Source organism: Delphinus delphis, chromosome 1 (genome assembly GCF_949987515.2).
Source record: "Delphinus delphis chromosome 1, mDelDel1.2, whole genome shotgun sequence".
Lineage (NCBI taxonomy): Eukaryota > Metazoa > Chordata > Mammalia > Artiodactyla > Delphinidae > Delphinus > Delphinus delphis.
In genome coordinates, this window is record NC_082683.1 from 20,297,286 (window position 1) to 20,313,600 (window position 16,315).

At 44.7% G+C, this 16,315-nt stretch overlaps 1 protein-coding gene across 1 annotated transcript in view; it reads left to right on the forward strand.

Moving 5' to 3' along the window:
* CEP85 (centrosomal protein 85) overlaps positions 1-16,315 on the forward strand; it is a 33,087-nt gene that overhangs the window by 13,375 nt on the left and 3,397 nt on the right. The window contains exons 4-12 of the mRNA XM_060016901.1: positions 2,799-3,490; positions 4,312-4,445; positions 4,858-4,975; positions 6,036-6,221; positions 10,457-10,609; positions 10,833-10,987; positions 12,124-12,238; positions 13,169-13,219; positions 15,860-15,967. Coding sequence (XP_059872884.1) covers positions 2,799-3,490; positions 4,312-4,445; positions 4,858-4,975; positions 6,036-6,221; positions 10,457-10,609; positions 10,833-10,987; positions 12,124-12,238; positions 13,169-13,219; positions 15,860-15,967 — 1,712 coding nt within the window. The remainder of the gene's footprint in view (positions 1-2,798; positions 3,491-4,311; positions 4,446-4,857; positions 4,976-6,035; positions 6,222-10,456; positions 10,610-10,832; positions 10,988-12,123; positions 12,239-13,168; positions 13,220-15,859; positions 15,968-16,315) is intronic.

Genomic DNA, 16,315 nt, shown 5'->3' on the forward strand with positions numbered 1-16,315 from the left:
TCCATCCATGTTGCTGCAAATGGCATTATTGCATTCTTTTTATGGGTAATAATCCATTGTGTATATGTACCACATCTTCTTTATCCATTCATTTGTCAATGGACATTTAGGGTTTTTTTTTTTCTGGCTTCACTGTGCAGCTTGTGGGATCTTAGTTCCCTGACCAGGAATTGAACCCAGTCCATGGTAGTGAAAGTGCAAAGTCCTAGCCACTGGACCACCAGGGAATTACCCATTTAGGCTTTTGATTCTACCCTTCTCTAAGGTGTTTTACCTTGAAGATTCTCAAGGGACAGGATAGAGGTGGGTACTGGAGAGCTCAGAAGGCTTTCAGTTTTTTGATAAAGACTGAAATTGTCACTGGCTTAATTCAGACTACCATACTTCATAAACCAGTAAGTGATGTAGGCAGAAGTGATCAAAATTTAGCAATAGCTAAGTCTACCCTTACCAAGAAAGGGAGGTTGCTAGAAGGAACAAATTGCTTTAGGCGGGGATGGGGGTTGAGGGGCAGGGAGTGTGTTTGAGGAAAGGAGAGATTTAGAAATATATCCTTGAAGTGGCAAAAACCCAGTGATTTGGGGAATTGTAAACTTCTCATAAAAATCACGTATCCCATACACTAAATTTGGAAAGCCTTTGAAAATTGTAATAGTGACCCTTTTGAAAATGTGTTGCTATTTCGTTTCAGAATGCTCTAAAACACAAACCAGACTTAGCAAGTGTGATGTAACTTGACATTTTATAGCACTTTCTGAGGATTACAGTTTCCTTAATATAAATAGATAAACCCAGTAGATAAGTGACAAATGCTGCCAAAGACCTCACTTCATCATCCGTAGGTGGACCACACTCACCAGAAAATTAGAAAAACCATATTCTCTTGGGCAGCTGGTACCTTTCTTCTTGGCTTTGTTTTTGCCGTTACTGCTAGGCATTATGGACTCAAAACAATTTGGTGAGTCTTTAGAGAGAGTGGGGCTGTGGATGGAGAATGGAAGGAGGTGTTGCTGAGTTCAGCATAGTAGCAGCCCTCACAACCACAGTCTTACTGTCCTCTGTTCCATAATTATATTTTGGGAGTGGGGACACTTGGTGAGAGTGGATATTATGGTGCCATTATGGAAGATTTCAAATAGAGACCTTACTAGTCTTAGAAGTCTTCATCACCACCAGTCTACCTTAACCCTGTTGACTAGTTCTGTATTTAAGTTTTGGGACATCAAAAACTGTGTCCTTTGACTCTGAAATGTCCTTTCTTGGTCCTGAGAAACTGATGCATGTCATCAAAAATTACTGGTGGTTTTGTTTCTTGTTTGTTCTTAGTATGGCATTTTATATATCGCACGATCATCTGAGTAGAGGAAATTAGAGACTATGCATATATTATAAGGGATAATTTGGCTTGCCTGTGTTTTTTTTTTTTTTTGCGGTATGCGGGCCTCTCCCGTCGCGGAGCACAGGCTCCGGACGCACAGGCTCAGCGGCCATGGCTCACGGGCCCACCCGCTCCACGGCATGTGGGATCCTCCTGGACCGGGGCACGAACCCGTGTCCCCTGCATCGGCAGGCGGACTCTCAGCCACTGCGCCACCAGGGAAGCTCTTGCCTGTGTTTTTAAAGAGCTGCTTACAAACCCATATGAGAAGATGATAGCTGATCTATACTCATATAATTCTGGAAAAGGTTAGTGTCTGTCCTCATTAGCTGAGTGTGTTCTGTGTTGGTTGATGGAAAATGAAAAGAAACAAATCGGACGTCTACTCTTCTCCGTGGTAGACATGCTTAGTTTGGAAAAGAATACTAGACATAGTTGAAAAAGGAAGACGTTTATATTCCTTGTCCCCCTCACTCAGTTTTCTGCCTGCTGAAGGTAACGTGTGTGTTTCCTCATATTCCTGTATTGTTCTTCACTTGCAGCCCACTGTCCTGTGTTAATTCTGTGACCTTGTAGTCCTCTTCAGAGTAGCACTTGAAAGTTGGAAATATGTAGAAATATGAACCTTCTACAGCAGGGCCAATCAGCGAGTTGTCTCCCAAGACTAGGCAGGAGCTAAAGGAAACATAAGTCCAGTCTGAAGGAAAGTGAAAAATCACAGTTGTATACAAACAAGTGGGTAAATAAAAAGCAAAATATAAAAAAGAGGATTTCACTGTTTACCACTTGAGAGTGCTCACTGTGCTAGAATGAAACCTGAGAGTTACTAAGAATAACTTCACATATCCCGGCAGTCAGGTCTGGTGTGTGGGAGAGAGAACAGGATCCTGATTCAGATGCTGTGCTCCCTGCCCTAGATACAAAGCAGCACTATCCAGTTCGCCTTATTTTTCGGATAGTTTAGATTCATTGCTCACCTTCACAGGGGAGCTTTTGGAGATCACAGAGGATTCTGGCAGCCCTTGGAAAAGACATTTTTATTAGATTGGATTATAGCTTAGAGTTACCCAGCTCTTAGAAGAGTAGGATCTAATCCATTTCCCTTAAGTAAGTGATTTTTTTTTTAAGTTCCATTTTCAGCTTTGTTGACTGGCAGGATTTTTTATTCAAATACAAAGGACAGAGTATAAGTTAAAAGTGAAGCCAGTGTTGCCTTTTGTTGGTTTGCCTTGTGAATGGCATTTGAGGTCCTAGAACACACATCTCCTGTTTAGGCTGCTGTGTTTTTTGCCTGATACTTGTGATGACAGTGCCCTTTCTGCGTGGTCTTAGGACAAGCAGAGAATGTCTGGCATAGCAGCCAAAGTCAAGAAAGCTTGCTGCCTCTATTTTGACTTACGGAAGACTGTTCTCTCCGCAGATTTTTGCAGCTCGAGTAGCAGTCCTTCTTTCCAGCCCATCAAAAGCCACGTAACCATTCCAACAGCCCATGTGATGCCTTCTACTTTGGGGACCTCTCCTGCCAAGCCAAATTCTCCTGCCGGACCCTCTTCTTCCAAACTTCCTTTGTCAGGGTTGACTGAAAGTGTGGGGATGACAAGAAATGGAGACCTCGGTGCAATGAAACGTTCTCCAGGCCTATCTAGAGATTTCATGTATCTTTGTGGTGCTCCTGGAGAGAATGGAGTTGAGCAGTCCTGGTTTCCAGCAGTGGGCCATGAAAGAGAAGAAGAGGCAAGGAAGTTTGATATTCCCAATATGGAGTCTACTCTCAATCAGTCGGCAGTGATGGAGACGCTTTATTCAGATCCCCACTACCGAGCCTCCTTCCACAACCCAAGAACCGACACAAACAAGGAGTTATACAGAGTGTTGCCTGAGACCAAGAAGGCACCAGGCAGTGGGGCGGTATGTGAGCGGAATGGACCACACCCTAGTGGCAGCGGGGTTCTTCCTTTGGGACTCCAGCCTGCTCCTGGGCTCTCCAAGCCTCTACCTTCTCAGGTGTGGCAACTGAATCCTGACCCTTGGCATCCCCGTGAGCGATCTTGTGAGCTCAGCACTTGTCAGCAGCAGCTGGATTTGATCCGTTTACAGATGGAACAAATGCAGGTAGAGATCCTTCTTCCCTTGGATTTTGCAGTTTCTGTGCTGATCATAGAACTGTATAGGTTTTGTCCTATAAGTTTTGACTCCAAAGAAAGCATTTGTAAAAAGGAGGAAAGATGTTTGTAGATAGGAAATGAAGTCTTGTGAATGTCATCAAATCTGTTGGTGGTCTAATTAAACACCAGATAGTTTCTCCAAAGCAGAGGGTTATAAAGGGAAACCCAGAGTTAGGACACCAACACTGACTGTGTGTGTATGTATTTATGTACCAGTCACTAGGCTAGGTACTTTAACATACAGAATCTTATTTAATCCTTATAGCACTCTGATGAGGTAAATGTAGAAATTTACCAGTTTCTTAGAATAAGTAATCTGTCCAGGGTCACAGAGCTGGTGAGTGGCAGAGTTCTAGGGTTCAAAAACTATCTTTGAATCCCAGGTTCTTTCCACTATAACACTTTTGGGTTTAAAAAAAAAAAGTCCTTGTGCTGCTTAAGAATGGGAAGAAAGGAAGCAGGACACATTCTCCTTTCCTGGTTGGTGAGGACATCTTAGCTCCTGTTTAGCTTCTGTTGCCAGATAATGAAAGACAACTGACCTTTTCTTAGAAACTGGAGCCTTTCTGAGCAGGGAGTGTCCAGCTGGCAGAAGTCTCCCTAGCAGGTTCTTTCCAGTCATACATCAGAGCTAAAATTATTTCATAAACAGTGGGCCTTCTCAGACTGAGCCAAAGTAAGCCTTGACTGCAGACCCAGCTGTAGCTCAGGTGTTTTCAGGTGCCTATAGGTCAAGATTAAGCTGCTCTGGGCCTGCTTGTCTTTCAGCTTCAGAATGGAGCCATCTGCCACCATCCTGCTGCTTTTTCTCCTTCATTGCCCACATTAGACCCAGCACAGTGGATCAGCATCTTGAACAGTAATGAGAACCTTCTGAAGGAAAAGGAGCTCCTTATTGACAAGTAAGGGGGCAAGGGGTGTCATAGGGCTAGCCTCTGCTGTCCCAGCCCCCACTAAGGAGGTCTTCCCAAGGGCAGTGCATCTTCCTCTGTTTAGGACCCTGCCTTGCCTCATGGTAGAGCTAGGTCAGTAAGCAGCCTAGTCCAGTATGTGAGTAATGTGATAGGCCAGTTGCATATCTCTGCAGGGGCTGTGGGGAGTGCCTAAAGGAGGCAGCTGACTCTTCGCAGCTGATCTTTCTTCATTTCCCCTGTCAGTTTTCTCATTTGCTCTTCCTCCTTCAGGAAACAGCACTGACCAGAATCCAGGGTCTTTGCTTACAAAGTGTGGTTTGTACCTAAGGGAAGTGGGGGCTTATATTGCAAGTGGGTTTGTGTCAGGACCCTGGACCTCATTCTATTCCGGCTTTTGCAGGCAGAGGAAACATATCTCTCAGCTGGAGCAGAAAGTGCGAGAGAGCGAACTACAAGTCCACAGTGCTCTTTTGGGCCGCCCTGCCCCCTTTGGGGATGTCTGCTTGCTGAGGCTGCAGGTAAGCCTTGGCAGCCAGGATGGCATTCTGCTTGTCATAACCCAGTATCTTCCCTGTGCTTGGCACTGTTAGGCATCCAGGAGATAGAAAATGAACCAAGTGATATAAGGTGTCCCTGCCCTCAAAGAGTAAACATCTTAATTATAAAGTATCTCCTGTTCTGCCCTTGTGGGGGCAGAAAAGGCTTGAGGGTAGATCAAGTGGAAGTCCAGGTGCCTTGGTATCAGGACATACTTGGGAGAAAAGGAAGGCAGAGCAATGTACTGAGTGATGTTTTGAGAAGTCTTAATATACCAGCCCTGGCCAAATGGAGGGGGAAGCAGAGGTAATGCAGGATTTAGAACCATTCCCACTTTTATTCTTCCATGTCTAGGAGCAGCTGAAGGAAACCATGCTCTCACTTAGGTCAGTAGCCCTAAAAGAAGTTGGCCAAGCTTCTTCTGTAATTTGGGCTTTTGAGTGATGTCTGTTAGACAGATTATAGTACTGTACTGGCTTTGCCACCTAGTGGGCCTGTTAAGATAGTGTTCCATCTTGTAGAATCAGAATGTTAGTGTGAGAAGGGCCGTTAGATAAAAATCTAGTTCGGTCCTCTAATTTACTGATGAGAAAATTGAAGCCCGAGAAGGAGGAAGAATTTGCCTGAAGTCATACAGAGAATGAGTGGAGGAGAACCAGGCCTTGAGCCCAGGTCTTCTGATACAGTGTCCTGTATTCCTTTGTTACACTGCAACTCATCAAGTATTGCTTTAAGCCAGTGGTTCTGAAATTTGAGTATGCATCTGAATCACCTGGAGGGCTTGTTAAAACACAGATTATTGAGACCCATCCCCAGAGTTTCTGATTCACTGGGCCTGGGAGTTGGGCTTAAGAATTTGCATTTCTAACAAATTCCCAGATGATGCTGAAGCTGTTAGTTCTAGGACCACACTTTGAGAAGCACTGCTTAAAGAAATTCTTAGAGAAAGGTGATATTTGACCACAAAGTATACTAGGTATAAGTAACGTATATGGGACTGTCAGGGTAATGAACAGTTATATATTGAGAATCTCTCTGCAGGAATTGCAGCGAGAGAACACTTTCTTGCGTGCACAGTTTGCACAGAAGACAGAAGCCTTGAGCAAAGAAAAGATGGAGCTTGAAAAGAAACTCTCTGCTTCAGAAGTTGAAGTCCAGCTCATCAGAGAGTCACTCAAAGTGGCATTGCAGAAGCATTCAGAGGAGGGGAAGAAACAGGAAGAAAGGGTGAGCTAAGGAGCTGATAGCTTTCTAATTCACAAAGGAGTTGGCAGTCAGCCCTCTCCTGCCAGACCCTAAGCTGTTTCTGGCCCCTATTCTTGGAACCTGGAGGAGCCAATTGGGTGAAACCCCCTACATTGACTTCTTATGCAGGATTGATCTGTTAGAAATGGAACCCCTCCTTTCTGCCTCATCTGCACAAAACTACCACAGAGAGGGAAAGCCGTATAATCCCTCACTGTCCCAGGTTGTGATGGGCTACCAGCTGGCCTGGGTGGAAAATCAGCCTGGGCAGTCATACGAGATTGTGCTGTGGCAAGATGTACCTGTGGTACATCATTCAGCCTGGTTTCTCCTCACTCTACCTAAAAAGTAGGTGAAGAATCCCATATATGCAGATATTTTGGGAGTTTTAACATTTTTGCCAGTGCTCTTAGAATTGCTTAGGGTGAGATTGGTTATCATAGAAGGAGCTAAATCTTTTGGTTCTGTTCACAGGTTGCACTAATGCAGACATTCTTGGGGGACCAGTTTAATAATGTTTAGTTCTGGACCACTTGCATCAAAGTCAGCTAAAGCAGTGTTTCGTAAACTTTAATGTGCTTAAGAATCATTTGGAGATCATGATAAAAATACAGATACGGATTCAGTAGTTGTGGGAGGGAAGGGGGCCCTGAGATCCTGCATTTCTAATAAGCTCCCAGGTGATGTTGGTGCCATTGGTACAGCATAGACTTAGAGGCTTGTTAAAAAAGAAACTTTTAATCAAAATAATACATGTATCTAAGTTAAATAACCAACATGTTATCAAATATCAACATATTTATAGTAAAAATTAGTGGTTCTGTGCCCAGCCCCACTCCACAGAATTATCTGTCCTCAACTGTTTTCTTTCTTTCTCCTGATATATACCTCTATATTTCTGAATAGTAGTATTTTTTTTTTTTTTTTTTTTTTTTTTTTTGAGGTACGTGGGCCTCTCACTGCCTCTCACTGTTGTGGCCTCTCCCGTTGCGGCACGCAGGCTCAGCGGCCATGGCTCACGGGCCCAGCCGCTCCGCGGCATGTGGGATCTTCTCGGACCGGGGCACGAACCCGTGTCCCCTGCATCGGCAGGAGGACTCTCAACCACTGTGCCACCAGGGAAGCCCTGAATAGTATTCTTTTATTGAATTTTTTGCTGTTTTTGTTTCATGAATGCAATATCTTTTCTCTGATGATATTGATTATACCTTTTGGGATATCTGCATCTGCTCATAGTGTTGTTTCTTGTTTCCTTCAGGTCTTTTTATTTTGGTGTCTTTCATGTTAGAGGCTTGGTGATCCTTGAACGAAAGAGTGCTCATATTTAAGAATGTAGTATTTTAGAGACTTCCCTGGCGGTCCAGTGCTTAAGACTCCACACTTCCACTACAGGGGGTACAGGTTCAATCCCTGGTTGGGGAACTAAGATCTCACATGCCGTGCGCTGCAGCCAGAAAAGAAAAAAACAAAAAAAAACCCACAACGTATCAGTAGTATTTTAAAGCTGCGTGGAAGCTCTGGGTTCATGGTAGTTGCCCGGTGGGCTTCCCTGTGGGATGATCAGACTTAGTCTGCCCTTTGCACTTGGGAACCCTCAAATATCAGTATCTGAATGTCTCATCTCACTCTGTCTAGGAAAGAATCTTCAGCCTGCTGCCTGGTGGAGAGACTGGGGACAGGAATGATTTTGGCCTTTGGGTTCTCAACACTGAGAAGGAGATTAGGTTTAAAGTCCCACAGTTCTATACATAGATTTTTACTTATACTGATTTTCAACACAGTGCTTCTCCCTCTCCCTCTCTCTCTCTCTCTCTCTCTCTCTCTCTCTCTCTCTCTCTCTGCTGTGACTGATATCCCTGAGCTTGACTCTCTCTCAGTTGCTTTCTCCGGAAAATAAATCTCCAGTCTCCTTTTGGGGAAACCTAGGCTGAGAATGGTATCCAGCTAACCTGAATATAGACTTCTAGTGAATCCCCCTATTTTTCAGGTCTATGGCTGATACATACCTCCCTCAGGTATCTGGTGCTTCAAGTACAGGGGTTCTTGCTGGTTGTGAAGGGCACATTGTTTTCCAAGTTGTCTGTAACTCCTACTGCAGATTATAACTCCTTTGCTCCAAGTCATTTATCCCCCCAATTACTTTTATCTTCTGAAAACATGTTGAAATATCTTGTATACTTTTGTCTCCTCTTTTGACTTTTAAAAATCAGTACTTTATTTTTCTCCTGTTGTTTAGAGATGTTTTGGAAGAGAGAAAAGATAAACATCTCTGGCCAGTCTACCATTTTTTTAATTCACAGTTGGTTATCAGCATTTTTAATAAGCTTCCCAGGTGATTCTGATGCATATTAAAATGTGAGAATCTGGAGAATCACATGGAGCTTAAAGATTGTACCTGGGGTAAAGGTTTTGACTGATTTTCAGGGATCCCTCTTAGTACTGTGTTATCTTTGGATTAAATTAGGCCTGTGCCTCTTTGGCATCAGTAGATCTGCCTTACCTTTTCTCTGCTTTCTCTTACTTCCTCCAGCTTCCTTTTTCATGAGCCAAAGAAAAAGCCATAATAGTGAAGAAAAAGTTTCCATTCAACAAATCTTTTTTTTTTTAATTTATTTGTTTTATTTATTAATTTTTGGCTGTGTTGGGTCTTCATTGCTGCGTGCGGGCTTTCTCTAGTTGTGGTGAAAGGGGGGCTACTCTTCATTGCAGTACACGGGCTTCTCATTGCAGTGGCTTCTTTTGTTGCAGAGCATGGGCTCTAGGCGGTGGGCTTCAGTAGTTGTGGCACGCGGGCTCAGTAGTTGTGGCACATGGGCTTAGTTGCTCCATGGCATGTGAGATCTTCCCAGACCAGGGCTCGAACCCATGTCCCCTGCATTGGCAGGCGGATTCTTAACTACTGCGCCACGAGGGAAGCCCCATTCAACAAATCTTAATTGATTGCCTGCTCAGTGCCAAGCATTGTGCTGTGTGTTGGGGATATGATAGTAAGCAAAATGGACACAGCCCCTCCTCTCAAGGAGTTTAGAGTCTCATTAGCCCTTCCAGATGATTGCTTAGCTTTATATCCTATGTGGTGCTTAGGGAATAATGCATTACCTATCTCAACAGAACAGACCAGACCGGCTGTATGTCTACTGTATATACAGTTATATTTACTTTTGCAATTCAGTTCTGATGCAGACCACTTAGAGTTAGCATCAGATTCCACAGGTTTAAGGGCATGGTCCCCCAAAAGGCTATGCTTATTTGTTACTTCCGATGCCAGCTGCAAGTTTTGGGTTCCCTAGACTGCCTATATACTTCTGACCAACTGGCTATAAATCCAGGGGTTCCCATGACCCCTTCAGGTTCAGTAATTCACCAGAGCAACTCAGAACTCAGGATTACTTAGGATTACAGCTTTATTATAAAAATACAAATCAGGACAAGCCAAATAAAGAGACAAATAGGATGAGGTCTGGGAAAGTCCTCAAAGCAGGGCTTCTATACCTTTTCTCCCTTGGAATCAGAGCATGTCATCCTCCTAGCACATCCATGTGTTCACCAACCAGGAAGCTCCACTGAGCTTTGGTGTCCAGAATTTTTAATTGGGGTTTTATTATGTAGGCATGATTGAACTCAATCTCCTGTCTTTGTCCCCTCTTCACAGGGAGTTGGGCTCAACTCCATCGGTCTTTATAGTGACCAGTCTGCATTCTGGGTCATCTCATTAGCATAAATGCATTTATGGTGGGCTCTGGTCCATTAAGAAAAACAAAGATACTCCTTTTCTATTATTCTAAGAGTTTAGAAGTTACCTCCCAGGAAGCTGGACAAAGACCAGACAAATTTTTTTTGGCTGCACTGTGCAGCATGTGGAATTTTCCCAACCAGGGATCCAGGGATTGAACCCAAGCCCCCTCCAGTGGAAGTACGGAGTCTTAACCACTGGCCTATCAGGGAAGTCCCAGATTCCTTATTATATGGTAGAGCTACCAATTTTTGAAAACTGCCAAAGGAGCCCCCCTTCCTTGCCCTTGATTAGAAAGTTCTTGTGTGTTAACTCTGCATTTTATGCCCTAATCTCAAATGGCAAAATTTTATCAGCTTCCTGCATTCATTGTACTGGAAAACATTCATAGCCCTAAGGACAAAGACATCACTTCAAAAAAAGTTGATGTTCGGGGTTGTAGAGGAGTCAATGGAGACAGATTCTCGACATTTCTTCCCAACAGGTCAAGGGTCGTGATAAACATATCAATAATTTGAAAAAGAAATGTCAGAAGGAATCAGAGCAGAACCGGGAGAAGCAGCAGCGTATTGAGACCTTGGAACGCTACCTGGCTGACCTGCCCACCTTGGAAGACCATCAGAAGCAGAGCCAGCAGGTAGCAGCAATGTCTGGGCATACCTGGGGCAAGAAGGGAGTGGCCAAGCAGGGGGGCTTTCTCAGCCTCTGCTGCATGCAGTTACCTTGTGGCTTTCTGAAAGGAAGATCCCAAAGGAGTCATGTCCACACACTCATATCACAACTGAACTGCAAATTTTTTGAGATACCCAGACAGAGTCTTCCTTGGCCTGTTGACCTAAGCATGGAATCCTGTCTTTCAGCTTAAGGATTCTGAGTTGAAGAGCACAGAGCTGCAGGAGAGAGTGACTGAGCTGGAGAGTTTGCTCGAGGAGACCCAGGCAGCCTGCAGAGAGAAGGAGGTTCAACTGGAAAGCCTGAGACAGAGGGAAGCAGAATTCTCCTCCACTAGACATAGGTAAATACCCCTGTGGGGTTGAGGAAAGGAGTGGAGAGCTATGTTCTGGTCCTGGCTACCCCACTCGTTACCTGTGTGACTTTGGGCAAATCACTTCACTTCTCTGAGCTTCATTTTCTTTGGATTGTAAGTAATAGGAAAGCTGTTTATGGACAAGGACTATGTCTTTGAGATGGAATGTGGGGGGTATAGTGGTGTAGTGGGGTGGGATTTGTCACTGTATCCTTTGGAAGACTCCAATCCAGTACCTGGCATAATAATACTAGATAATAATCCTTGAATATGTATGTGTTGAATGAACGGGAGCACTTCATAAACTGGAAAATGAGTATCTCTATATTTGCAAAAGTAGATCCTGGTGCTGAGGACTGGAGGTTATCCACATTTTGAATCTTGCAAGGTAAAGCCTACCAGGAGCATCTGTTTCTTCTCCTCAGCCCTAGGGATTGCTCTCGATTGCCACAGCAGGTTCTGAGAACAAAACAGGATGCCATAATGTACTCTCAGGGTGTCTTGGGAGCCTCCTCCATGTTAATAGAAGTTTCTGAAAATGTAGTGGCTGTTTCAGCAGCCTCTTGGACCAAATCCAGCTGCTAATGGGATGGATTGGATTTCTCATCCCATATTCAACCACAGTGACCCTGTTGTTTATTTCAGCAGATGGGCCATGATGAAAGTGATTGTGGGGATCCATGGGAGGAGACCACTGGTGGGAGTCAGAAGCGAGGTTAGGGGACATAGCTGGGTCCGCCCCAGACTGTATGTGCAAAGAAAAAAGATTTTTTTGGTATTTTCTAAAATTTCTGCATTGTATACATGTGACTTTTATAATTTAAATACATGTGATGAATGTTTACTTTTAAATATCAAAACAAAGAATAAAAAAACGTTGGGCAGGTAGAGAATTGGTAGCACATTGTATAGATGCTGACCTCTAGGGAATGGAACTAGCATAGACTGAGCAAGCAGCTTCTGTGTGGCACTCCCTACGTTATACAGACCTAAGACATTATCCCCACCTATGGCTTGGAAGGGTGTAAATGTCTTGCCCAAAAACATACAGTAAATAGCGGAATCAGGAATCAAAGCCACATCCCTCTAACTTCAGAGTTCTTTAAGAGGCCACTGTTTTTCAGCCTGCAAGATAAGCAGTGTGTGGAGGCGGCCAGTGGAGAAGATACAGCTCAATGGGGAGAAGGTCCCCAAGTGGAAATGGAGTCCTGGCAGAAGGAATGTGATTCCCTTCGAAAGGTGACTGAGGGTGTCCAGGCTGTAACGGGGTAGGCTTAGGAAAGAAAAGATTGGGTATTGGTAGGGAACCATGAATTTCTGACCCTGAACCCTCTAGGATCTGCTGCCCAGAGTTTTTCTCTCCTTCTGAGAAGTCATCCCTGCATAATAAATTTGCATTTTAGATATTCATCCTTATGACTGGCAAGCAACGTTAGGGAAGGACATGCCTCTGAACATCCAAATTTATATGCTCCAAAATGGTACACTGAAGCTTGGTGCACTTCATTCATGGCTCAGGCCCTATTCAGAACCTCTTGCATTGGGCAAAGTTCTACCCAGTGAGGGGGCTCTAATTCAGCAGAGAAGAAGGAGCTCGGGGCCTAGCAGTGAGACTGGTTGAAGGTCAGCAAAAAAGAAGACCCAGAAATGGTTCAGAGAGTACCTGAGGTCTCAAAGGACAGGAAACTAGGCCTGTTCAGGTTCTCTCCTCGAACAGTCAGTGTGACCAAAGCTATAAGTAATGATAACTGTCATAGCCCTGGATAGGACAAGCTTCATTAAACTGAATTTTCAGTCATGTCCTTTACCAAAGAACCAGAATATACACTGGCTGTATATGAAGTTGATTCTACTGGCCTACAATCATCAGGGTGAGGGTGTCTCTCTCCACCCGACTTCCCCATGGTGGTCATAGGTCCACACTACATTCCTCTTTGTTTAAATCTCTTTGTGACTAGAGCACAGGAGTGTGAAGCTAGTTAGCCAGGATAGGGAGTCTGGGTTATTTTTCTGTAGGTAGAGCTAACTTGTCTTCACTCTGTTCTCACTATTGACTGGCTGTAGCCAGTTGGGCTAAGAGCCAGACCACAGATCCTAGTACAGCCTCTTGCCCTCTGACCTCACTATCAGCATGTGCTTACAGCCTTCCTTGATAACTTTGCCTTTCAGATTGTGGAGAAGCAACAGCAGAAGATTGATCAGTTGCGTTCACAAGTACAGGTGAGCTGGAGTCCTCGGGACATGGTGGGCAGGACTTAATGATGGAATTTCTAGAATTCAACCAACACTATTCTCTGCCATGCAATTTACTCGGTGTTAGGAGCACAAGAATGAGACCCAGTCAGTGCTTTTAGCCTACATTCTTGTTGGGAAGGGGTTTTAGCACAGTACTGTTAGAGCATCCATATTATCCTGGGGGAGCGTAGAAGAGTCAGTGGAAGTAGAGAGGTCAAGGAAGGGTTTCTGGAGATCATGAGCCTTCTTTTTTTTAAAATTAATTAATTAATTTTTGGTTGCATTGGGTCTTCGTTGCTGCACATGGGCTTTCTCTACTTGGGGTGAGCGGGGGCTACTCTTCATTGCAGTGTGCAGGCTTCTCATTGCAGTGACTTCTCTTGTTGCGGAGCACAGGCTCTAGGCACGCGGGCTTCAGTAGTTGCAGCACACGGGCTTAGTAATTGTGGTATGTGGGCACAGTCGTTGTGGCTCGTGGGCTCTGGAGCGCAGGCTCAGTAGTTGTGGCGCACGGACTTAGTTGCTCAGCGGCATGTGGGATCTTCCCAGCCCAGGGCTTGAACCCATGTCCCCTGCATTGGCAGGTGGATTCTTAACCACTGCGCCACCAGGGAAGCACTCATGAGCCTTCTTGAAGGAGGAGGAAGGGTTAGCCAGTCGATGAGGAGGCACAGGATAGGATGGTATTTCCTGATAGAAGGAACAGCATGGGTAGGAACATGAAGGCATGAAACAGCAGGGTTTGCACATGGAGCTGCAAGCAGTTTGATATTGTTGAAGTAAGGTGGTAAATGGAGAACTGGGCTATGGGAGGGCTGGGACTGTTCAACCAAGTTAGCTTTTATTCTTTAGGTAGGTGATGGGAATCTACTCTAGTATTTAATTGGGGCGTGATGTGGTCAGGTTTGCAACTCAGGCTTGAGTGTGGAAGAATATTGGCACTTGGAGAGTTACAAGGCTGGAGGCCAGTGGACTGTAGCAGAAATCCTAGTGAGAGATGATGAAGGATGATGCATAAGGCAGCATTGCAAGAAGGAGTTGTGAGGGGACAAATTTAAATGAATTTTAGGAGGTAAAATTGAGAGGAATCAGTGACTGATAGAATGTAGGAGGTTGAAGAATAAGGAAAAAGACAACTCCTGGTTTCTATTTTGGGCCAGAGTAGGAGTGTCCTTAATTGGGTTCTCCAAGAAATCCTAGGTACAGATTCTCTTTGGACTCTAATAGAGGTTTTCACACCAAACAGGAGAGATGCACGTCCACTGAGGAAGAACTGAAAGCTGCAGTCCTACCCTTGTCATTATGTGGGTCTATTTAGTTCACATATTTCAAGTCCTGTAAGGAGATAGTCAAGCCTAGTGAGTGTTTACATCCATTTATTATTATTATTATGACGATTAGCTGCGCTGCTCGGCTTGCGGGATCTTAGTTCCCCGATCAGGGATTGAACCCAGGCCCTCGGCAGGGAAAGTGAAGAGTCCTAACCACTGGACTGCCGGGGAATTCCCTACATCCATTTAAAATCCCAGGATTTTAGTAGTTTTTAGTGGATCTCAAAGTATGTTTCTTGGAACTCTGAGGTTCCACAGCATTTAAAATAGTATATTTACCCATGATGAGACTTTGGTGGAATTAGGTGTATTCAAAATGGTCACCTTGGGTGTTTCATAGTGGTGAGACGTTTTCCTTGGCTGCTAAATTTTTTATTAATACAAGATGGAAAAGTTCAGAAATATTATTTATACTTTATTTGTTCAAGTCAGTTTCAAAACTGGGGGGAAATTGGAATGAACCAGAATGAGAGGCAGAAGATAACAAATATAAATACCTCCCTCTCTTGACCCTGACTACCCCTACGCACGCACGCACGCACGCACGCATTATAACTGGATTAGGTGCCGAGAGAGTGCTCTCTCTACCCCTTCTCATCTCTGTCAAAAACATTTGATACACAGTATTGTCAAGGGCATTTGGCTGTGAGCTCCTCAAAGACAGGGATTGTTTGGTATTCTTTTTAGTATCCCCAGTGCCTGTCAACAGTAATTGCTCGATAAATAATTGAACTCAACTCAATGGACGTTCCTTGCCCTCAAGAAAGTTATGGTCTAGTGGAGGGAGGAATCATGTGCACAGCCAACAAATGTACTCATGAGCCATGATGGAGGTATGAGTAGCAGGGCAATATTAGGATTAATTGGAGCTAATTTGCAGATTAAGGAAGGTTCTGGCAGAGCAGAGGGGCATTCTGGGCAAAGGGGAAAGAGGAGTGAGCAACAGTATTGGAACTGTAACCTTTGGGGATGAAGGCCAGTTAGTCGTTCAGTGTGACTGGAGTAGAGGCTGTGTGGAGGGTAGAAAGAGATAAGGATAGAAAAGTAAGTAAGGGCCAGACTGGCCTAGAATGCCCTGCTGAGGAGCTGGCCTCTATTGCTACATGGTCAAGGGCTAGAGAAGGGTTTTGATGCGAAGTCACAGACCAGGGCTGTTGTAAAATAATCTCTTAGCAGCAGTGTGTGGGCAGGGTGGAGCTTTACTATGTATATAGTCCAGACCAGAGGCGATATGGTCTGAAGTAGACTTGTTACCCCTGATGTGTTCTCCCACCCTCCTTGCCATGGGATGCAGAGCCTAGAGCAGGAAGTGGCTCAAGAAGAAGGAACAAGCCAGGCCCTGAAAGAGGAGGCCCAAAGGAGGGAGACAGCCCTGCAGCAGCTGCGCACAGCTGTGAAAGAGGTGAGCAGCAACAGCTAGGCCTCTTGGTACTGTCTTTACAAACCTGATTTCTCTGTATCCTCCCGATCCCTTCTCCCACAGGAGCCCCCACGTTTGGGAGGTCCCTGCTAAGCTTTTTTGGCAGAGGAGTAAGAAGGGACATTGCATCATCCTTTATATTAGAGGTCCTAAGCCTTTGAGTGGCCATAATTACCCAGGAATGCTTTTTGGATATGGACGATCACTCTCTCTTATTTTGTATTCCCACAGCCACAGGTTTGTGGGGTTGGGGATGAAGGGTTCAAGAAGATTGAAGGTTTGGTGATCCTCATGGAGTAAACAGAGTTGTCGGCAGGGGGCGGCCAAGGT